The 25,000-nt window shown below is 37.5% G+C and overlaps 1 protein-coding gene across 1 annotated transcript in view; it reads right to left on the bottom strand.

Moving 5' to 3' along the window:
- Positions 1 to 25,000, bottom strand: part of LOC135108567 (uncharacterized) — a 36,976-nt gene that overhangs the window by 1,240 nt on the left and 10,736 nt on the right. Inside the window, exons 3-5 of the mRNA XM_064019703.1 lie at positions 20,305 to 20,435; positions 9,248 to 9,403; positions 8,964 to 9,115 (exon numbers count right to left, since the gene is read on the bottom strand). Coding sequence (XP_063875773.1) covers positions 8,964 to 9,115; positions 9,248 to 9,403; positions 20,305 to 20,435 — 439 coding nt within the window. The remainder of the gene's footprint in view (positions 1 to 8,963; positions 9,116 to 9,247; positions 9,404 to 20,304; positions 20,436 to 25,000) is intronic.

Below are 25,000 nucleotides of genomic sequence, written 5' to 3' on the forward strand. Positions count from 1 at the left end.
ACAAAGCTTTAATTTCCAAACTACCTTCCTACAGCTTCTATTTTTCTTTTTGTAACTTCATCTCAAGTTTCCTTTCTGACCATTCTATTACTGCTGAGGTAGATGGTCACTGTTCTTCTCCTAAATCTATGAACAGTGGTGTTCCTCAGTTGTATCAGTCGCATCAGTCATAACAATTATTATATATATATATATATATATATATATATATATATATATATATATATATATATATATATATATATATATATATATATATATATATATATATATATATATATATATATATATATATATATATATATATATATATATATATATATATATATATATATATATATTTATTTATTTATTTATTTATTTATCATTCATATATTTCATTCCACATGCACTGTCCTCACATGGCCAGTCTATTTTTAACCTTTTCTCCTTCCCATCACCCTCTCAAAGGAATACCGCACCTTCCCTACATTCCTGCTATTCCTTAGGGAAAACACCTACATTGCCTTTATCCCTGGTTATTGTCCAGAATAATGACCTCTACTATTGATCCCTTCACCTCATTAAAAAATAACTGATTGGTCATTTCTTCATCTCATATTCTGAATCCTGATTCACTTGTTTCACATAAACAGAGCTTATGTGTATAGCTAGAGTTCAGGTGAGACAGGGTCCCAGTCAGTTCCAGAACAGAGTTCAGTCCATCAGAGAGTTCAGATTAGAGACAGAATCAGTCTTCAGAGAGAGAGAGAGAGAGAGAGAGAGAGAGAGAGAGAGAGAGAGAGAGAGAGAGAGAGAGAGAGAGAGAGAGAGAATCAAGCATCGTCACGTCCGTCACGTCCATCGTGACGGACGTGTTTTTTTTTTTTTTTTTTTTTTATGTAGGAAGGACACTGGCCAAGGGCAACAAAAATCCAACAAAAAAAAATGCCCACTGAAATGCCAGTGTACATCTCCATCCATCATTAAACCAAGAAGTACTCTCAATATTTGTGTTGCCTTTACTTTCACAATCAACCATAATCTAAACCACTATCCATGATCTCCACACTACCAATATTCATCAGAGAATCAATGAACTACCACCTCCTAAAAGCAGACGACATGATGCAGCTACATATGACACAACCTCCACCATGTGTCTCCTCTTAGGAGACACCAACACATGAGTCTTTCGCTCTGATCTGGACGACAAGTGTATAGTGAAAACTGTAACACATGCAAACACAGATCTGTTAAGAAGCTGGGTAACCGAAAAATTACAAAGTGCTCCTTCTGAATGTGTAATTCTTGGTGGTATGTATGATATCTTTGAGGAGTTGTCCCCAGATATAATTCTTGATCACCTAGGCTCCCTAATTAGTGATCTCAAAGAGAAAAATAACGAAATGAAAATTAACGTATGTCAGGTTGTGCCAGTGGCTGAACCTCAGGAAATTCAGGCCGAAGTGAAATACTACAATGAGCAGCTACTTGAGTGGGGAGAAGCGAATGGTGTAAACATAGTGAAAACAGCTCCAGAGTTCACCCTCGGGACTGGAAATGTGGACAACTGGTGCTTCGACATAAAGGATAAAAAACCTTGTATATTAAATAGAATGGGCGGGATCAAGCTACTGTCATTGAAAAACAGTGTTCGGGATTCCATTTGTGTAAAAAATTGAGCGGGTGTCCGGAGACAGCCAAAAATCTCCTTTCGGCACTCGTCTTGGAGACACACACAATGGTGACAGACTTCAGCCTCAAAGTACTGTCACCTCGGTTGTCACCTCCAGCGCACCCACACACAAACTTCCACTTCTGCCCACTCCTACATACGTAGTGTCATCGCCAGCAAGAACTCTGCCACACTCCTACGCGGCAGCTGCAAAAAGAAATACCTCCCACAATGTGAACGCTGGTTTGAGAAAACGGAGGATGGTAGAGAGTGGTGGACGTGTCCCCGTTACACCGCCTGAGTTGCTTGAGATTGATCTAGAATACCACAGCATGGAATCACTTCCACACAACCCCATACACCTCATACCACTCATTATACACAGCCCTACACACCACACAACACACACTACGTACACCCCCATATAACTCGCCACCCACACCTCAGACAGCCCTACAAACCGCACCATACAGAGTCCCATTCACATGACAACACATGTCCAACACACCACAATATACTCGCAGCGCACAGCCCCACGCACTGCAGTATACACACTTCACACGGCCCAGCGCACAACACAACATTCACTACACAGCCTTGTACACCTCACAACACACACTACGCACAACCCCACATATTGCACAACTCGCATGATATAGCAAACACATCAACACGTGGGAAGTATAGTCATGGTTGCTACAATTGTGGCGAATACAACCATCGCCAAGATACCTGTCATTTGACCATAGACTCTAATGTGAATTTTGTAATAGGTCACAAACAGAGGCTGTTCCACCTTTACACCAAATAGGAAATCGGCAAAGAAGGCAGGGCCAGCAGAGGTGTTAATGAAAGGAATAAAATAACAATTGCTCATATCAATGTTCAAAGCTTGTTAGGTAACAAAGAAGAAACAGACCTCCTTTTTAGGGAAAAGAAAATGGATGTATTGTGCATCAGTGAGACATGGCTGTGTAATGATATTCCGAATGAACACATTGACATACCCGAATATAAAGTGTATAGATGTGATAAAGGTAGGGGAGCAGGTGTATGCATTTATATCAGAGATGTGTATAAAGTAGTCCTAATAGAAACTGATATTGCGAGACCGCAGGGTGTTGAGGATGCAGAGCAGCAAGTGTCCCAGTGTCATTATTGGCTGTCTGTACCGACACCCAAAATCTCTCGCACAAACTTGTGATTATATAACTGATATCATCAGATATGTTAGTTTAAAAGGTAAGCCATTTTATATTTTAGGAGATTTTAATGATAATATTTTATAAGATAGCAGTAAAATGAAACAAATAATTTCGAATGCTAAACTGACACAGGTAATCAGCAAACCCACGAGAATTAATCACACTTCTGTCGCCCTCATAGACTTAATAGTCACTAATAAGACACAGCCCATTTTACACTCTGGCACAGTTCCGTTTCCTGTAGCCGACCACGAGTTCATTAGCGTGACCGTAAACTTAAAAAAGCCAAAGCGTCCACCTACCATGAAAACATTTCGAGATTTAACCACTTACTCCCCTGACACATTATGCAGTTTATTAAGACAAGAAAGTCACATTTTGAATAAAGTTTTTGCCACAGACAACGTCAACATCCAAGTTAATATATTCACAAATACTTTCAATAATTGTTTAGACTTCTGTGCTCCTCTAGTCACAAAAGAAATCAAGAGACCCTGCGCCCCATGGATCAACGAACATTTACGAGCATTAATACATGAGAGGGACACAACACAAATAAATCTAAAAAACGACAGGTCCAATGTAGACTTACAGTCAAAATACAAGATACTTAAGAAAGAAGTTAAAAAGTCATTTCATAAAACTAGATCAGAATATTAAAACAACAAACTTGAGACAAATAAAGGGAATAGTGCAGCTACGTGGGGTATATTGAAACAAGTCATCTCCACTGACAAATGCAAAACTCCACTGGAACTTGATAACGACGAAGAAACAGTGACAAACAAAGTTGAGGCTTTCAGTAATTTTTTTGCCAACGTTGAAAAGGTTACTTTCGAAAAAGCACAACAAATTCGCAGGGGTAATCAGAACGCGCCTATACCTAATAACAACAACACCAGCAACCAATTTTATAATATGTTTCGACCTCAACCAACAGATGGCGACACTATTATACTAATAATCAAACACCTAAAAAACACTTCTTCTTGTAGTTCTGACAATATCTCACTACGATTTCTAAAAGAATCCTTGCCGGTCATAATCCCGTATCTTACGTGTATAGTTAACTCGTCAGTTGTAACAGGAATGTTCCTTGAATCCTGGAAACACGCCATTGTAGTTCCTATTTTCAAGACAGGAGATATTACGGAACCAAAAAAATTATCTTCCAATATCTCTTCTATCAATTATCTCTAAGGTTCTTAAGAAAGTTATTGCTGCTCAGCTCATCTCATACCTCGAGCACAATGATCTCCTTAGTAAGACACAACACGGGTTCAGACTTAAGCTCTCTACAAGTGCTCTTCTTAATTTGTCTAATTCACTGTTTGAAACTATTGACAGGAGAAATATCTCATTAGTAACGCTGTGTGACTTATCTAAAGCATTTGACAGCGTAAATCATGAAATATTATTGAGGAAACTCAGAATGTTGCGAATTGATTCCTTTTGGTTCCATAGCTATCTTCACAATAGAACACAATCGGTCAGAATAGGCAAACATGTCTCTAAGAAACCTGACGTTACTTATGGCGTTCTGCAAGAGTCAGTCCTCGGTCCACTACTGTTTTCAATATTCGTGAATGACCTCTCGCAGCACATCCCCGACTGTCTGGTCATACAGTATGCTGATGACACGCAGCTCATTCACACAGGAGAAATAACCAGCATTTACGATCTCGTTCACAGGGGAGAGGTGCCTCTATCTCAAGCTAAGGGATATTTTCATTTAAGTGGATTACAGCTAAACACTACAAAGACACAATGTATGTTCGTTGGCAGCAAAGGTCTCATATCTCAGATTCCACCCAATACTTGCTTACAAGTTGATGACACTAAGATACTCCCCAGCAGCTCCTTTAAAAACTTAGGTGTTTACTTTGACTCTCATATGACTTTTAATACTCATGTAAATAAGATAAGTAAGAAAATCTTTAACACCATATTACATATTAATAGAAGTAAGGATTGTTTTAACAGGAGAGCAAGAATTACTCTCATGCAAACATTAGTACTAAGCATCATCAACTATGGAATAAGAATATGGGGAACAACAAATATCACTCTTACACAACAAGTTCAAAAGCTTCAAAACTTTGCTTCAAAAGTTGCTTTAGGCAACGGTGCCAAATTTGACCACACCACACCTTTTCTGAGAGATCTTGGCTGGTTGAAAGTGCATCAGAAATATAGGTACGAGTTAGGCATTATTACCTACAATATTATCCATGGCAATGTCCCTAACCATTTATTCTACCTGCCGAGAGTGAGTGATGTCTGTACTGCCCCCACTCTAGACAACAGCATAACACATGTACTGGGGCGAGGTCTTTACTGGTTGCTGGACTAAAATTCTGGAACAGCCTTCCTTCTTCTATAAGGAATGCACCGTCCATACGAACGTATAAAAAACTACTGTTCACTTATCTTTTCAACAAACAATTCAGTGTATAAATCAGTACCACGCCTTTCTTGCATGTAATTCTGTATTCTGTAGTGTCTCATTTATAGTTTTACACTCTTTTATCTATCGTTTTACTTTTATTTTATACACTTAACTACTGTCTCATTTATAATTTTACACTCTTTTATCTATCGTTTTACTTTTATTTTATTCATTTAACTACTGTCTCATTTACAATTTTGCACTCTTTTATCTATTGTTTTACTTATATATATATATATATATATATATATATATATATATATATATATATATATATATATATATATATATATATATATATATATATATATATATATATATATATATATATTAAAGGGGACTTGACTCTACTCAAATAGAATGTAACAGTTGTAAATCGAAACAAGAATAACCATTGTACAATAGAATAAATATCTGATTCTGATTCTGATTCTGATTCTGATTCCTATCCTGCCACCAGCATCTCCAGCAACATCCAGTAAGTCAAGCAACCAGTGATCTCTAAATATAAGTGGTGAACAGCCTCAATCAGAACAGTAGTAAGCAAAGTTTACTAGAACAGTGGTGAATAAATCATCTCTAAAACACTGTCACTCACTCTCTTCCTGTTATTCATCAATGATCTTCTAAACCAAATTTCTTGTCCTACACTGAAGATACCACTCCGCACTTTTCCATGCCTTTTCGTAGTCATCCACCCTTTCAGGGAATAAACAGTTCATGCAGGGAACCTACAGAACGCCTGCCTTTTGATCTCTCTAAAATTTTTGATCAGGGCAGAGCAAACTTACTATTGTTCACTTCTTAAAAAAAATCAGTTCCTCCATCTATCAATTTGACAAAACCTTCTAGACAACTATCCCTCAAGTGTCTCTCTCTTCTACACTGAATATCCTTGGTCTGTCCGTTACTTATGATATAAACAGGAAACTTTACATCTCATCTTTGGCTAAAACAGCTTATATGAAGTTCAGTGTTCTGAGTCGTCTCTGCCAGTTTTTCTCACCCCCACAGCTGCTAACTCCGTACAAGGGCCTTATCTGTTCATGTATGGAGTATGCTTCACATGTATGGGGGTTCCACTCATACCGCTCTTTTAGACAGAGTACAATCAAAAGCTTTTTGTCTTATCAACTCCTCTCTTCCAACAGACTGTCTTCAACCTCTTTCCCATTGCTGCAATGCTGCATCTCTTGCTATCATCTACCGCTATTTTCATGCTAATTGCTCTTCTGATCTTGCTAATTGCATGCCTCCCTTCTTCCTGCAACCCCGCTGCACAAGACTTTCTTCTTTCTCTCATCCCTATTCTGTCCACCTCTCTAATGCAAGTGTTAACCAGTATTCTCTTTCATTCATCCCTTTCTTTGGTAAACTGTGGAACTCCCTGCCTGCTTCTGTATTTTCTCCTTTTTTATGATTTGAACTCTTTCAAGAGGGAGATTTCAAGACATTTATCCTATAATTTTTGACTACCACTTTTGACTCTGGGGACGAGCACCTCAGTAGATCTTTATATACTTATTTTTTTTTTTTTTACATTTTTTTATCCTTAGCCGGTGCTCCTACTACAAAAAAAATAAATAAATAAATAAAATAAATAAATAAATAAACAAATAAAAATGTACTGAGTTCATCATCCTTGTTATATGATAACGTTTTGAAGTAGGAGAATTTAAATGTAATTCACATAAAGATCCATATCATACACAGATTTGGGAACTCCTCCAGTCCTTGCATATTTTGCTTATACTGTATGTAAAGAAAAAATCAAGAAGGAAATTAAATTTAACTACACTTCATGACCATAATCCAAGAGCCTTTCTCTTATGCACAGATGTTTCGACAAAACTTGTTTTTTTTTTTTGCCTTAGACACAATTTTTCTTTTTTTTTTTTTCTATGTCATAAATCTTCCATCATTAAGTTTCCCTCGTACACCTTCTATGCATCTCTCTGCACCTTTATCTTTGGGTTCCTTTTGGGCCACTCTCTTGTTTTAGTATTAGACAGCCACTATTCACCCACTTCAATTAACGGTGGCATTCCATTGGGACCTGTCTCATCACTCACTCTATTCTTATCACTCATAAGTGATCTCAGTCAAGTTTCTTATTTTATCCGCTCTTACATTAATGACTCCATCCTGCATTTCTCAGCATCATTTGCCTGCCGTACAACTAAACAATAATTGAACACTTAGACACTATGACCAGAATGTCTAGCTTCTGATCTTTCTATATATTTCGAATGGAGAAGAGTAAACTGTGTTGTTTATCGCCTCAGAAACTCAATTCCTTTATTTATCCACTCGACACAACTATCCCCTTTTTTTCAGTGACGCTCAGCTATTTCCTATCTCTTCACTGAACATACTAAAACTATCCTTTAACATTTGGAACTTTCTTTCTGTTTCAGCTTTTTCCTCATTCCTGAGATAGGAACTGTTTCAAAAAGGTATCAAGACACCTCAAGAAATTGAATTGGCAAATTCTTTTGATTATTCTCTTGCGTTTCTTTTTGTTAGCGGTATTATGAATACTTTTTATTCCTCTTTCTGTCCTTAACCGAACTCCCTAACATGTGAAAAATAGCTATATAATTAGCTAGTAATGAAAATAAGAAAGAGAGAACAAAAAAACGTATACACACACACACACACACACACACACACACACACACACACACACACACACACACACACACACACACAAATATATATATATATATATATATATATATATATATATATATATATATATATATATATATATATATATATATATATATATATATATATATATATATATATATATATATATATATATATATATATATATATATATATATATATATATATATATATATATATATATATATATATATATATATATATATATATATATATATATATATATATATATATATATATATATATATATATATATATATATATATATGTATATATATATATAGTGGTGGTTAGAATGCGTAGCTCTTAACCGAGACGGTCAGGGTTCGGCGACACAGATGAGCGAGCCTTATGTGTAACCCTTGTTCACCTAGCAGCAAATAGGTCCAAGATGTAAGCCGAAGGTTAGTACAGACCTCACTGTCCAAGTATATGGAATGTAATTCTAGGAAACCTTAAGTTTGCGCGCTGTTCAAGTCACAAAGTTCTCCATCAGTCAATGAGGAAAAGGATCCGGTGCGCAGTGTGTGAATATGCATCTTAACTCTTACTAAGAAGGTACAGGCGAAAATAAAGAGTGCAGATCGTAATTCTCAGTACTGTGGTTATTGTGGTAACACACACACACACACGGGACAAAATCGCTATGTTGTAAGGGATTTCAAATTCTTGATGTTCCATATCCATCCTCTGTAAGATAAAGAGCCACTACAGCCTGGAACACACACACACACACACACACACTCTCTCTCTCTCTCTCTCTCTCTCTCTCTCTCTCTCTCTCTCTCTCTCTCTCTCTCTCTCTCTCTCTCTGATATTAGAATAGGTTTTTAATAAAAAAGAAGAGCTGAAACCCAATCAATAGCATTAATTAATATTTTTATCACAACGCAAATCAATGAGGAGCATCTGGAAATATAATGTATCTTTAGCTCAACAACAACCAGTAAGAAATTCTTACCCTAGCTTGGTCACTTTCAACACCTCAGCTCTAAATTTGCATTGGTGAGTATCCAGAAGAGCCTCGAAGTAAACATCTGATCCTTTAACATCGATGAAGACGTCAGCAATGGGACCCAAGTCCATGAACTTGGCCAAACACACATAGTGGCCCTGCAGGAACAAAAATTTTCGATTGCTGGTACAAGTTATGTTCATGGTATATAATCACTTAAAAACTTACTTCCCTTAATGCTAAATTTATAAAAGGAGCTTTGTTATCAAAAAGAGACTGCATTCACTGACCTTCATTTCGCCGAGACTTAGACTTGCCAAAAGGCCGCGAATGCGATCCTCTGAATTTTTTATGAACTCAGCATTGCCAGAGCGATGAATGGAAGCCAGTCCACGCATCCATCCATCATAGAGCTTAGCCTCGCCGTGCCACACAACGCCCAACACCTAAATGTATAGCATTTAAGTGTGTGTGTGTGTGTGTGTGTGTGTGTGTGTGTGTGTGTGTGTAGATAGGTGAGCGTGTGTGGGTGTTCGTGTATACATATATATATATATATATATATATATATATATATATATATATATATATATATATATATATATATATATATATATATATATATGTCTATTCACTCATTCATCCGTCCATCCATCCATCTATCCATTCTTCAATTCATCCATCTATACACTCATGCATCCATCCATCCATCCATCCACTTATCCATCTATTCATCCACTCATTCATATATCCATCCATTCAACCATCCATCCATCCGCTCATCTATCCATCCATTCATACAACCATCCATTCATCAATGCATTCATCCATCCACTCAACCCATCTATCCATCCATCCATCCATTCATCCATACTCTATCTATCTATTCACCCACATATCTATCCACTCATTTATCTATCCCTCCATTCATCCATCCACTCATCTATTAACTCATCCATTCACCTATCCACTCATCAGCCTATCCACTCATCCATCCATCCATCTATCCACTCATCCATCCATTCATCCATCTATCCACTCATCCTTCCACCTATCCACTCATCCATCCATTCATTCATCCATCCACTCATCCTTCCACCTAGCCACACATCCATCCATCCATCCATTAATTTGTTCAATCATCCAAGAAAATTTTTCAATGCTTCTCAGATGTTTCCCTTAGTGTTTGCAAACATTTGGGAAATATTTGGGAAACGCTTCAGAAACAGTTGGTAAACACTGTTTCAGACAATGCTTTCTGATGTGGACACAAAAAAAAAAACATACATCAAAAACATTTGATACAGTCTATCACTAAGCTTTAATTTCTAAAAATCCTACTATAGTTTTCTGTCCTTTTCTTTGGAATTTTATCTCAAGTTTCATTTCTGACCGTTCGATTGCTGTTGTGGTAGACGGTCACGGTTTTTTGTTACACACACACACACACACACACACACACACACACACACACACACACACACACACACACACACACACACACACACACATATATATATATATATATATATATATATATATATATATATATATATATATATATATATATATATATATATATATATATATATATATATATATATATATATATATATATATATATATATATATATATATGGAGATAAAATGCAAAATGTTCGAAAACCGAAACTATTTTTCCCATAGGAATCAATGTAAAATAGATTAATCTGTTCTCAAACACCTGTCCACCATATCTTAATGAGTAATGACCGACGCTCCCATTGCTAAGATGGCTGCTCCACAACATCTCCAGTTTAGAAATTATCTATCCAGAAAGGATGTATTGAACGAACTTAGTATCACAGAACTCATCAAAAGATATGGTTTAGACCATACAGGCATTCTCTTTTGTTAACGATCAAGTGAGGCAAGCCTTATAGAGTGACACAGAGAGGAGGAACCCACTCACCACCAAAATGAAGGTGACACTTTGACATCTTGTTGCCAGGAAAAGCTACTGGGAAAATGCAGTTGTGCAGCAGTGATGGCGCTGTGGGTCACAGAGACAGACAGCCACACGAAGTTCGAGATTACTCTTGAGTGGCGAACAGTATTTGTTTACATTGAGGTTCTTCAACGGGATCACATTTTACTTATTTCAACGATTGAATTGCTGTCATACTCTCTGTGTCTCTCCTCCAAATATATAAAAACGAAGGAAATATTTATAGAAACTATAGACTAGCAATACATGGCAGCTTTTGCTATGTCTTGTAGTATTTAAAATCAAGTAATTTTGTTCGAAAACTGAATTATGATACGATAACCAAAGCATTTATGAGGTAAAAATTTTGTTCGAAAACTGAGTTGTTCATTAAGGGAGACGTTCACTAATCGAGGTTCCACTGTGTGTGTGTGTTTATATATATATATATATATATATATATATATATATATATATATATATATATATATATATATATATATATATATATATATATATATATATATATATATATATATATATATATATATATATCATGCAAAAGGGTCACTGGCTAAGGGAAATAAAAAATAAAAAATTCTCACTGAGGTGCCAAAGAGATGAGAATGGTCCCGAAAGATGTCAAGCGAATCATTAAAAATTGAAGGGAAAGCGTCATGAAACCTCTCTCTCTTGAAAGAGTTCAAGTCCTAGGAAGTAGGAAATACAGAAGCAAGCTGGGTATTCCAGAGTTTACTAGAGAAAGGGATGAATGATTTAGAATACTGGTTAACTATTGCATTAGAGGGGTGGACAGAATAAGGATGAGAGAGAGAAGAAAGTCGTGTACAGTTTGGCCATAGGAGGAAGGGAGGCATGCAGTTAGCGAGATCAGAAGAGCAGTTAGTGTGAAAATAGTGGTAGAAGATAACAAGAGATGCAGCAATGCAGCTATGACAAAGAGGTTGAAGAAAGTCAGTTAAAACAAAGGAGCTCATAAGATGAGCTTTCTATTCCACCGTCTTAAATAGCGATATGACACATACATGTGAAGCATACTCCATGTATGGACATATAAGGCACCTGTACAGAGTTACGAGCTGGAGGGGGGGGGGGTGAGAAAAACTGGCTTCATAGAAGCTGTTTTAGCTAGAGATGAAATAAAGTTTCCAGTTCAGATTATAAATAAGGGACAGACTGAGGATGTTCAGTGTAGAGGGGGATAGTTGAGTGTCGCTGAAGAGGATAGGAAAGTTATTTGTAAGATTGTGTCGAGTTGATAGATGGAGGATTTGAGTTTTTGAAGCATTGAACAATACTAAGTTTGCTCTGCCCAAATCAGAAATTTTAGAGAGGTCAGAATTCTGGAGTTCTGTGGCTTCCCTGTGTGAACTCTATTTCCTGAAGAGTTGGATGTCTATGAAAAGACATGGAAAAATGCAAGGTGGTATCATCAGCGTAAGAAGTGGATAGGGCAAGAAATTTGGTTAAGAAGATCATTGATGAATAATATGAAGAGAGTTGGTAACAGGACAGAACCCTGCAGAACACCAGTGTTAGGAGAATAGTGACAGTCTACCACACCAGCAATAGATCGGTCAGAAAGGAAACTTGAGATGAGGTTACAGAGAGAATGATAAAAGCCTTAGGAGGGTATTTTGGAAATCAGAGCTTTGTACTAGATTTTATCAAAAGCTTTTGATATGTCTAAAGCAACAGCAAATTTTTCACCAAAATTCTTCAAAGAGGATGACCAAAACTCAGTAAAGAAAGTCAGATCACCAGTTCAGCGGCCTCAACGGAACCCATACAGACAATCAGATAGAAAGTTGTTGTCTTCCTGTTGAAGATAGATTCTAAAACTTTAGATATGCAGGAAATTAAAGCAATAGGACCGCAGTATGAGAAATTAAAACGGTGACTCTTTTTAGGAACAGGCTGAATGTAGGCAAACTTACAGCAAGAAAGAAAGATAGATGTTGATAGAAAGAGTTGGAAGAGGTTGACTGGGCAAGGTGCAAGCACAGAGGCACAGTTTTGGAGAACAATAGGAGGGATCCCATTAGGTCCATAAGCCTTCCGAGAGTTAAGGCCATCGAGGGTGTGGAAAACATCTATCTATGTGAAAGATCCTAATGGGTAGCATAAAGTAGTTGGAGGGTAGAGGAGAGGGAGGAACAAGTCCTAAATCATCAAAGGTAGAGATTTTAACAAAGGTTTGAGTGAAGAGTTCACCTTGAGATGGCAGTGGCGCCATCAGGTTGAAATAAAGGAGAAAATATGGAAAAGCAAAGCTATTAGAGATGTTTTTGGTAGATGCCAGAAATGTCAAGTGGATTTAGGTCTTAAAAGTTTTTGGCACTTTCTCTTAATGAAGGAGTTTTTGGTTATTTGGAGAACAGACTTGGGATGATTCTGGGCAGAAATATAAAGCATATGAGATTCAGGTGATGGGAGGCTCAAGTACCATTTGCAGGCCTTCTCTCCATCATGTATAGCATGATAGCCTCCATGCCAGACACTAACACCTCTGTTAATGCGCTCAGCACACAGAAATGAATATCTGACATGGAAGCAGTAATCATTTCAAAGATCAGAATAATACCTCCTCAGGTCCCCTTAATTAGCAGAGGTAAAATGCCAGAAGCAGCTGCGCCTTGGGGACCCTGAGGAGGGATTGGAGTGATAGGACAAGATACAGATATGAGGTTGTGATCAGAGGAGCCCAATGGAGAAGGTAGGGTGACAGCATAAGCAGAAGGATTAGAGGTTAGGAGAAGGTCAAGAATGTTGGGCGTGTCTCCAAGACGGGCAGGAATACAAGCACCAATTGCTTTAGGTCGTGGAGCAAAGCAAAGTTAATGGCTAGTTCACCAAGATAGGGAGAGGAAAGCCAAAGCTGGTGGTGAACATTGAAGTCTCCAAGAATGGAGATCTCCACAAAAGGAAAGAAAGTTAGAATATGCTCCACTCTGAAAGTTAAGTATTCACAGAATTTGAATACTTAACTCCTCTGAATAGTCAGAGGAGTTCGGTGAGAGGTATATAGCACAGATAAATTTAGTTTGAGCGACTCTAGTCATAGCCAAATGGTGGAAAATGTGGAATATTCAAGAGTGTGGAGTTGAGAGCATGTTAAATCGTTGCAAATATAGACGCAACATCCAGCTTTAGATTGAAAATGAGGAAAAAGTAAGTAGGAGGGAACAGAAAAGAGAGTTACTGCCACTTGCCTCAGACACCTGTGTTTCGGTAAGGAAAAGGAGATGAGGTTTACTAAAGGAGAGATGATGTTCAACAGAATGGAAATTAGATCTGAGGCTATAAATGTTGCAGAAGTTAATGAAGAAAAAGTTGAAGAGATGTCAACCAAAAGAGCAGTCCGACCTGGGGACATTTGTGGTCCCCTCCCCATACAGGAACTCCAAGAATTTTAAGTGAAGTGTGTGTGTGTAATTAAGTGCATGTAGTTTTGTGTGAAGGAAAGGAATTGTCTCTGGAAGGTAGGTTGTGACTGCCCCCTTGCACTGTGAGACACAAAGGGAAACTTTCAGTGAGGTCATAGTTGTGTTATCAATGAGTTCACAGCATCCCCTGATCCGGTATTTCAGACCTCACTGAGATTAATTAGTGTTTTCTCAGGTATATATATATATATATATATATATATATATATATATATATATATATATATATATATATATATATATATATATATATATATATATATATATATATATATATATATATATATATATATATATATATATATATATATATATATATATATATATATATATATACAGTGGGATCTCGGTTCTAGAATTTAATTCGTTTTTGAATGCCGTCCGAAATACGAAATGTTCGAAAACCGAAACTATTTTCCCCATAGGAATCAATGTTAAATGGATCAATCCGTTCCCAGACACCAGTGTACCCTGTCTTAGTGGCTTATGACAGACGCTTCCACAGCCAAAATGGCTGCTTCACAATATCTTCAGCTCACAAATTATTTATCCTGAAAGGATGTATTGAATGATCTTAGTGACACAGAAATCATCATATGATACTGCTTAGACCGTGCAGGTATTCTCTTTGTCACCGATCTAGTGAGGGAAGCCTTACAGAAGGACACAGAAAAAGAGCAACTCACTTACCGCCAAAATGAAGGTGATCATAACACTTAGAAATCTTACTGCTGAGAAAAGCTACTGTTAAAAAAGCAGTTGTGCAGTAACAGTGGCGTTGGTGGTCACTGAGAGCCACAGGTGGCTCGGGATAACTCCTGAGCGTCAAAAACTGTTTGTTTACATTGAAACTTTTCAAGGGATCACATATATCTTATTTCAAAGGTTGAATTACTGTCTTGCATTCTATGTCTCTCCTCCACATATATAAAAACTAAGTAAATATTTATAGATATTATAAATTAGTAATAAACGGCAGCTTCTGCTGTGTCCTTTAATATTTGAAATCAAGCAACTTTCTTCCAGAACCGTATTATGGTACTGCAACTGAAGCAATAATGAGTTCAAAATTTTGTTCGAAACCAATTTGTTGGAAAAGGGAGGCGTTCAGTAACTGAGCTTCCACTGTAAATATCTATTACGAATGCACCAATTTACAAGTTTTCTGAGTTGTGAGCTGTCACTCTGTTGAGTTTTTGCTTTGCGATGCAAGCCAAATTCAAAGTTACAAGCCAGCTTTAGATACACCGCTGCTAGTTGGCACAGCGAACGCCACAATGTCTGCCTAACATTACTCGTCTCACTAGTTAATTCACACACACACACACACACACACACACACACACTATATATATATATATATATATATATATATATATATATATATATATATATATATATATATATATATATATATATATATATATATATATATATATATATATATATATATATATATATATATATATATATATATATATATATATATATATATATACAACTATATTTGTGTGTGTGTGTGTGTGTGTGTGTGTGTGTGTGTGTGTGTGTGTGTGTGTGTGTGTGTGTGTGTGCGTGCGCGTGTGTGAATTAATGAGTGAAACAAGGAATGTTGGGCGGATGCTGTGGCGTTCGCTGAGTCATCTAGCGGTGACATATTTGAAGCTCACTAGTAACTTGGATTTTGGCTTACAATGCAAAGCAAAAAATCGACCAAGCGAAAGCTCACAGCTCGTAACTTGGTATATTTGTAAGTTGGTGCATTCATGTCAAGATATCACTGTATATATATATATATATATATATATATATATATATATATATATATATATATATATATATATATATATATATATATATATATATATATATATATATATATATATATATATATATATATTTTTTTTTTTTTTTTTTTTTTTTTTTTTTTTTTTTTTTTTTCCTCCTTGTCACCGATCAAGTGAGGGAAGCTTTACAGAAGGACACAGAAAAGAGCACACAGATATACATCAGATATACATCCTAATAAGATACACACAGATATACATCCTAATAAGTTAAGCACCTGATCCAACATGTCTCATTGGTAATTAAATGTTTTTCCTTGGCCTAGGTCTGTTGTTGCACAGCATCCATGATGACAGTTGGAGTGTGAGTCATACACAGGGTTTTAACAGGATAGACATGGTTATTACAAATCTAAAGTGAATTTATAACAGACAGACGTGTAGTTTATTATTGTTTTCATAAACTATGAATAAAATGTAAAATTTGCCCCTGCTGTTTTGATATGGATACCTAGGACTTGCTTTGACTTAGATTGGAACTGCAGCCTTGTTTCATAAATAGATTATTCAAGCTTGGTGACTTCACCATAAGTCTGGATTGAGGGATTCAGCAGATATTACGCCCTGCGAAGGGGCGATATGGACTATATCAGGGTGTGTCTTAGGAGGGGAGGTCAGCTAAAACGAATGGCCCATTACTTTTTTGGTAGATTTTAGTGTATATAAAAAGAAAATTATTTTGTTTTCAATATTTGTAACCTTTTGCTAAGTAACTTTTAGCGTAAAATTTTTCGAAAATCTAACCTACAGCTGCATTATAATCAAACAGTGAAAATTACTTTCTGACTTCATTCCTTAACAAGCAACTAACAATATTTCTTTCTGTTTCAGATTCTGAATCATTTATAAGTTGATAATATTCACGATGGCTGCAGGTGTCAGAGCAAGGAACCAGAAATCCAGCCATCTCAGTCAGGGAGAGCTCCTGAAGTAGGAGTTGCCTACATTGAGAGATATTTTGAGATACGGTGTTTTAATCAGGCAAACCAGTGAAAAGAACCAAAGAACTTACACAAATAAAGACATTGCCAGTGATATGACTAAAGCTGTCTTGGTACAATACACTCTGGCTAATGCTCAGTTCAAGCCTCCAGTCATAGCAAGTAAGAAGATTAGTGAAAAACTGCTTGCCAGTTGGGAAAAGGCAAGAGATATCTCTCTTGGGAGAGGAAAGCTTGCAGTTAAGGACACCTTTACTAAGCAACTAGACCAGTTATTTGACATCATTACTTGCAGGTGCCCAATAGTTCTCTGTCCTGAGTTTGGATGTAATCGTGACTGTAAATCCGAGGCCCACATCTCCTGTATTTGCAAGCGTGAACTGAAGATTCCTGTGATCAAACTGGCATATGTCAAAGCTCAGAGAGAGAAGACTGGCAGTATAGGGGCTCTCATGATTTCTAGCCAGGATATTCCGGAGTCCAAGAGACAGGAGGCTGCCACAGAGAGACAGAGGAGAAGAGTTGCCAAGGAAAAGAGACTTGAGAAGGCCCAGGTTGAGAGAAAGAAGGCCGATGATTGGAGTCAAGCTGATTCAGAGTTTAATGACTTCCCCATGGCTGACCCGAGTGCTGAACAGGAGAACGATGACTTTGTCCCTAACCCAGAAAATAATGATTCCAAACCTTCCAGACATAAGATTCAAAATAGGAAAGATATCTCGAACATAGCTCTGGCGACGCCACACTAGTCTCAGAGAAACTGCAGAGATAGCAACAGCTGCCTGGATTGACGGTGGTTTGATAACACCTGATGACGTTCACCTGGTGATAGGTCATAACAAAGTAAGGAGAGCTCAGGAGAAACTTGTCAGTAATCTAGAAGAGGAGTTTTATAAGTGGATAAGAGAAAATGGAATCAATTGTTTGTTCTTTGATGGGAGAAGGGATGACACTAAAGTGTTCATGAAAGTTGGAGATTCTGAGTTGTTCCCTGCTATGGTGAAGCAGGACCACTACACCGGCTGCAGTGAGTCAGGAGAGAAGTATTTTGTGGCATTTCACTCCAGAGAAAGATGACATCAAGAAACAAGCTGAGATAGTGTCAGATAACATTATGAACTGGCTCAAAGAAAGGAACGTAGACCATACCCTGCAGGCCAGTGGAGGGGACAGCACCAACACGAACACAGGGTGGCAAGGGGGCCATCATGCAGTTGATAGAGCGGAAGATTGGGAGGAAGCTGGTCTGGATTGTTTGTGACCTCCACACCAACGAGTTGCCACTCAGACATCTGATCCAGGAGCTGGATGGCAAGACTCTTTCACACAATAGATGGTCTTGTCCTCTTGGCAAGATGCTGGACTCTGCCTCTGAGTTAGAAATAAGTCTGAGCTTTGAAAGGAACACAGTTGGCCCTCCTCTCGTTGAGCTTGCACATACTGTGATTGACCACCTGAGTAATGACCAGTACTATGGTTATATGACTGGCAATGCTATCAGGACTGGGTTCATGTGTGATAGGCTTGCTTATCTGCAGATAGGTCCAGTCTCACTTTCTAGATGGCTCACAATGGCTCTCAGGTTCTGCAGAAATTGGGTTACTCATCATAAACTGAAGGGGAACCAGCTTCACAACCTGAGACTTATTGTCTAGTTCATCGTGGCTGTCTACTTGCTAGACTGTTTCAACACCAAGGTCAAGTCATCGTTCTCCAAAGGTCCGAGACATGTTCTCTTCTATCTTGAATTCCTGGGGAGTCAGCCAAGAAAGGTTGTTCAGAGTGTGGAGCAGACCGCGAGGAGATCTTCCTGGTATGCTCATCCCGAGGCAGTTCTGCAGACAATGCTCTGCAGTAAGGATGAGGAGGAGAGAAGAGTGGCAGTCAAGAAGATCATGGATATGAGACTTACGAGTGGATCTGGGCATGACAAATCAGTTGGTGATGATTCCTTCAGGGTCAGGGAGACTCCTGAAATCAATCTAGATGCCAAGACCCTCTCTGATCTCATAGATCTGGATAACATCCAGGCTGGCAGTGAGCCTCCTCTTACCTGCAGCCTCACCAGTGTTCAAGTCAGAGCTTTCCTGGACAACCTCATGTATGTTCCTGCTTTTTCCTCACACAGCCAAAGTATAGAGCATTGTGTGCAGCAAGTGAGCGAGGCCAGCAGTCACGTGTACAGCCAGGAGAAGAAGGAAGGCTACATCCGAGCTCAGGTGGTCAGCAGGGAGGTGATGAGTAGGAACAGAAGCAAGAAAGACATGTTCTCTGTGGTGTGCAGTAACACAGGGTCGTAGTAGTAAAACTAGTTATTGTATTTGATGATTTTGTTTTCTAAAGGAATATCAAGTGTATCATGATCATTCGTTTCACTATTCTGGATCCATTTTCATCCTAATAAATTAATCTGATGCATTTAGTTTACCTTGAATAAGCTATTTAGTGGTGTTGGTAAAAGGATGGGATTACTGAATTTTTCATAAAATTTCAATTTAAAATTTACCTAGCAAAAACTTGAAAGTTTTCAAATTTGAAAATACCACATGATTCTGCACATAAAACTACATCATTTGTTCCATGGGCCGATTTCTCAAACTAAAAAAAAAAAATGAAATGATAAAGTTCTTCGCCATCCTATGACACACCCTACTATGATACATGCACACTTCACGGTAAATAGATCAACTAACTGTTGTTTATTTATTTTTGTTTGTTTGTTTTTCTTCTTTTGTAGCAATATTTCATTCGATGTGATCTTAACAGTACCAAGACCAACTGATATTTATTTCACGGATGAAGTCACTCAATTTGTCTGACCACATCTGATTGATCTACCAATGCGTGATGTTTGCTCCCCATACCCGCCGCTCTCTCTCTCTCTCTCTCTCTCTCTCTCTCTTAGATCAAGCTTACATCGTCATGTCATTTATGAAATTCACTAACCAACAAACAACATAATTCAGTGCTGGATTTCACATATTATTCCTGAAAAAAAAAAAAGCATAATATGAAAAGATATTTTGTTCGGCATCTTATTTGCTACTATGTAGAAAATCACAGCTAAACTTGAATGCTGTAAGGTAACTTTCGCTTCTCTCATGGTTCCGGGAAGCTTCAACTCACCTCATCACTGAAACCCATCGAGGTATTAGGGAGGGCAACGGGATCAAAGCCATTTTCCACCAGCATGACCTGCAGATTGTCCATCACCAAGTCCATGTAGTGGTTCAGACTTTCGTCCTTAGGCTGTTTACCTGCATGATATACGTACTGATTAGAGAAAGAAAAAGTAGAAAATAGCTTTAGGTAATTGAATTAACTGAATTAAATTTAACACTGAAGAATTTTCGATACTTATTCTCTTGAAATAGTTCAGGAAGTAAATATGGAAAGGCACAAACAGACAAAAAGTTTCAGAGTATATCAGTGAAAGGGATGAAAGGACGAAGATACTTGTTGATGCTTACAATAAAGTGGACACCATGGAAGTGAGAATATGTTATGACTGTGTGGTATGTTTTTTTTTTTTTTTTTATGTGACAGGGGCACTGGCAGCAAAAATGTTCGAAAAAAAAAAAGCCCACTACAGTGCCAAAGAGGAGTCTAAAGATTAACTCAAGTGTTAAAGAGCTGGATAGAATAGAGGTGAGAGAAAGTAGAAAGTCGTTTGCAGCGAGGACGCGGGAAGATGGGAGGCATGCAGTTAGCAACATCAAGAGCAGTCAGCATGAAAATATCAGTAGAATGTGAATAGATGAGAATGGAATGATTGACGTTGTCTCGGACCATAACATGCTGGTACTAGAATGTAAGTTGAATGGAAGAGACGAAATGAATGCCAAGGCTAAGAGGAGAAAGTTGAGACTGAGGGATGTAGGATGGGAGAATTTCCAGGTAGACTTGAGTGAGAGAAACTGGGAGGATGAAGAAGAATGGTGTGGATGAACTGAATGAGAGATATGTACAGAATGTGAGAAATGCAGCAGCCAGCCAGATAGGATATATAAGAGTAAATGCTAGGAAGCATAGATATAAGCCGTGGTGGAGTGAATAGATTAGGGATGCTAGGAAGGGCAGAAGGAGTCTAAATAGGGTGTGCAGGCAGTTGAGAAAGAGGAGGCATGAGAGTGAAGAGGCTGAGTGTGAGTACCAGGATACATGGACAGCATATGTGAGCCAGCAGCGAGTGACGAAGCAAAAGATAATGAATGCCAAAGTTAGGTGTGAGGGAAGTGTGATTAAGAGAGAAAGTTGTTGAAGGTGGCTGAGAATGGCACAGATTCCTGAGGGGTAAGGAAATGCCTGACAGTGAGAATGTAGAGGGCTTGAAGGTGAATGGAGCAGTGGTGACAGATAAGAAAGAAATGAGAAGGGCAATAAAAGAGTTTTGGGAAGAGATTGGAAGTGTAGGCCAGGTATTTGATGTGAGAGAAGGATGTACAACACTAGAAAGGAAGGATGTGGATGAGTTGAATGAAAGAATCAGCAGGGAGGGGGTGGGGAAATGTGTGAAAAAGCAGAAGAATGGGAAGGCAGCAGGACCAGATGAGATACCATATGAGACGTACAAAAATGGAGGAGAAGCTATGATTAATAGGATGACTGAACTATTTAACTAGGTGTAGGAGGAGAGAGTGCTGAGAATGTGGAATGAATGTAGGGTGACTGCTGCATAAGGGAGGATACAAGAGTAGGAATGAGTTGAAGAATTACAGGCCTATTGCGTTAATGAATACGCAATAGTGTTCGGTGCAGTGCTGAATGAAAGATTATGTAAATGGATTGAGAGAGCTGGAGTGTTAGGTGAGGAACATAATGAGTTTCGGGTGGACAGGAGAGTGGAGGATAACATGTTTGTGGTGAATGAAATGAGTGAAAGAAAGAAGAAGGATGGTAATAAATTGTACTTAGGTTTTCTAAATATAGAGAAAGCTTATAATAGACTGAATAGAGAAATGCTAGCTAGAGTTTTAGAAAAGAATGGATTGAGTACAAAGATAGTTAACATAGTGCAAAGTATGTATGTGAACACAAGAGCTAGATATGAAATAGGAGATATAGAGACAGACTGGTGAGGAGTGAGAGAGGAGTCAGGCAAGGATGCATTTTATTACCAACCCTATTTAGCTTGGTATAGAGAGAAAGAGGCCCAAATGTATGAAAAGTTGTATGAGGGAAGCCTGGTTGGTGATCTTCTCTTCTGAGCGAGGGCACAGTGTATGCACAGTGTAAATGCAAGGAGTTACAGATGGTCTGAATTAAGCAACAAAGTGTGCCAGATGTGTGACATGGGAGAGGATGAGATGGTGGAACATTTGGTGCTGGAGTGTGTGAAGTATGCAGGGATAAGATGATGCAAGTGGTGCTGAGGGAACTGGGGAATGTCAGAGTGGAGAAGACAGGAAGGGAATTGATGGTGTTGCTGCTGAGACTGGGGGGAATGAAAGGATGATTGAGGCAGTGAAGGAGTTCCTGGAGAAAATGTGGAGTGATAGATCCAGGGATTAATGGTGTGAAAGATGATGGCTGTTTTTCCGTTTGCCTTTTTTCTGTTTCCTTACAGGAGTTGCTGTTATAAAGGCCTGGTTTAACAGTAATTCAGAGTCATCTGTAGCATCACGATCAAGATCAAGATCGCAAGAGATGCAACACTGTGGCAATGAGAAAGAAACTGAAGACAGTCTTTGGTGTGGCTCTTTTGACTGAAATGATATCTGGTGTGGCTGGGAGTGATATGGATTGCAGACTGATTGATTGTGGTATGGACTGCTGTTTGGCTGGTGTGATGTGTGGCATGATGAGGCTTTGTTAATGTGAGCAAATTTTTTAGACCTAAAAGTGAGACATTATATATATATATATATATATATATATATATATATATATATATATATATATATATATATATATATATATATATATATATATATATATATATATATATATATATATATATATATATATATATATATATATATATATATTATATATATATATATATATATATATATATATATATATATATATATATATATATATATATATATATATATATATATATATATATATATATATATATATATATTTTGTTGTGTACAGTGAGATAAAACGATATAAAATGATGAAAGAAGAACAAATGAGAAAAGAATTATGAAAGAGGAGAGAGAGAGAGATGAGAAGAGAGACAGACCGGGGACGAGACTTAGACGCATCCTGATCATGTACGTACTCAGCCTGAAGCTCCTCAGATAATATCTGCGCAGTCACTCATATTCCCCATGTAAATTTCAAATTTCATTACTTCCTCTTATTCATTCAATCTGTGTGTCATCCAGTATTTAGTAGAAGAGTTGTTCATAACAGTGAAGTAATCAGTACTGATCATTAGAATTTTCAGATGTAAAGTGTTTTATTCATATAACCAGCGCAGGGAGCAGAGTGTAGGCGCCACATGGCGCACTCGTCTTTAGTCGTTTCCCATGTCTCTTGATAGTGAGCTTGTTTTGTGTTAAATACTAATATTAGCTGATGCTGTTCAGCTGCAGAGTACTTAAAGTTGTGCTGAGACAAACTCTTAAGTACCAGTATGAAATGGTGAAAGAGCAATACAGTAAAATCTTATATTTATTAATTTCGGGTTAACAGTGCAATCTTTTTACATTTTTTTATTAGATAACAAAAATAATAATTTATCATCGATTCTGTAAGGATATGAGACCATAAATTTATGTTTTTTAATAAGTAAACTAGATCCCACACAAGGCACGTGTATTTTCTCTGAAGTATACATCACTAAGGTAGAGGTATACCTATTATAGATCTATCTGCTGACAAAAGGCAGTGCTATATTAATATATTATATAGGTAATAGTTATATAGGTTTTATTATAGTTTTATTTGCTGAGAAAGGCATGTGGTATGTACGGTGAACTTGTCCCCATACAGCAAAACTTCTGATTTCCATCTAACACTGCTAGTAACTTTGTGTTGATGTTCAGTTTCCACTGAGAAGGCTACTCAAATAAGAAAATTCTGTGATATACCCACAATTACCTGACTTTTAGTAAATGGTGAATCAAGTGCTATTCACCGAGTTTTCATCTTACAGTGGCCTGTCCTCTGTGCTCTTTGCTAATCAGAAAATGGAATTCCTAGTTAGAAAAATACTGTACATGTGTTTGTTACTCATTTGTTTGTATCTAGGACTAATGTTTGTGCCCTCGCTGACACTGACTGACAAAACTACTGTGTGCAGGATTACATCTTGCGAAGCTAATGAGATCACTGGATTCTACACTGGATAAGAACATAAGAAATAAGGGAAGCTGCAAGAAGCGACCAGGCTTACACGTGGCAGTCCCTGTATGAAACACTCCTACCTATTTCCATCTGTTATCCCCATCCATAAACTTGTCTAATCTTCTCTTAAAGCTCTCTAGTGTCCTGGCACTAACTACATGATTACTGAGTCCGTTCCACTCATCTACCACTCTATTTGAGAACCAATTTTTTCCTATCTCCTTCCTAAACCTAAATTTTTCAAGCTTGAACCCGTTATTTCTTGTTCTACCTTGGTTGCTGATCCTAAGAATTTTGCTTACATCTCCCTTGTTATGAGGAATCGAACCTCCTATCCCTACGTCTATCTGCAAACAGTTGCCATTCCCCTCATTGTTATCATGGCAGCTTGAACTATAGCAGCTCAGAAATGTCGTTGTCCAGCTTATTGCAACTAAGCACAGCGATAATTTGTTTCTGTGAAACTCTAAGATTTGTTTTCTTGATAAAGTTATAAGTAAATGTATAATGTCTGACAGTA

Source organism: Scylla paramamosain, chromosome 17, assembly GCF_035594125.1.
Source record: "Scylla paramamosain isolate STU-SP2022 chromosome 17, ASM3559412v1, whole genome shotgun sequence".
In the NCBI taxonomy this organism is placed as follows: Eukaryota; Metazoa; Arthropoda; class Malacostraca; order Decapoda; family Portunidae; genus Scylla; species Scylla paramamosain.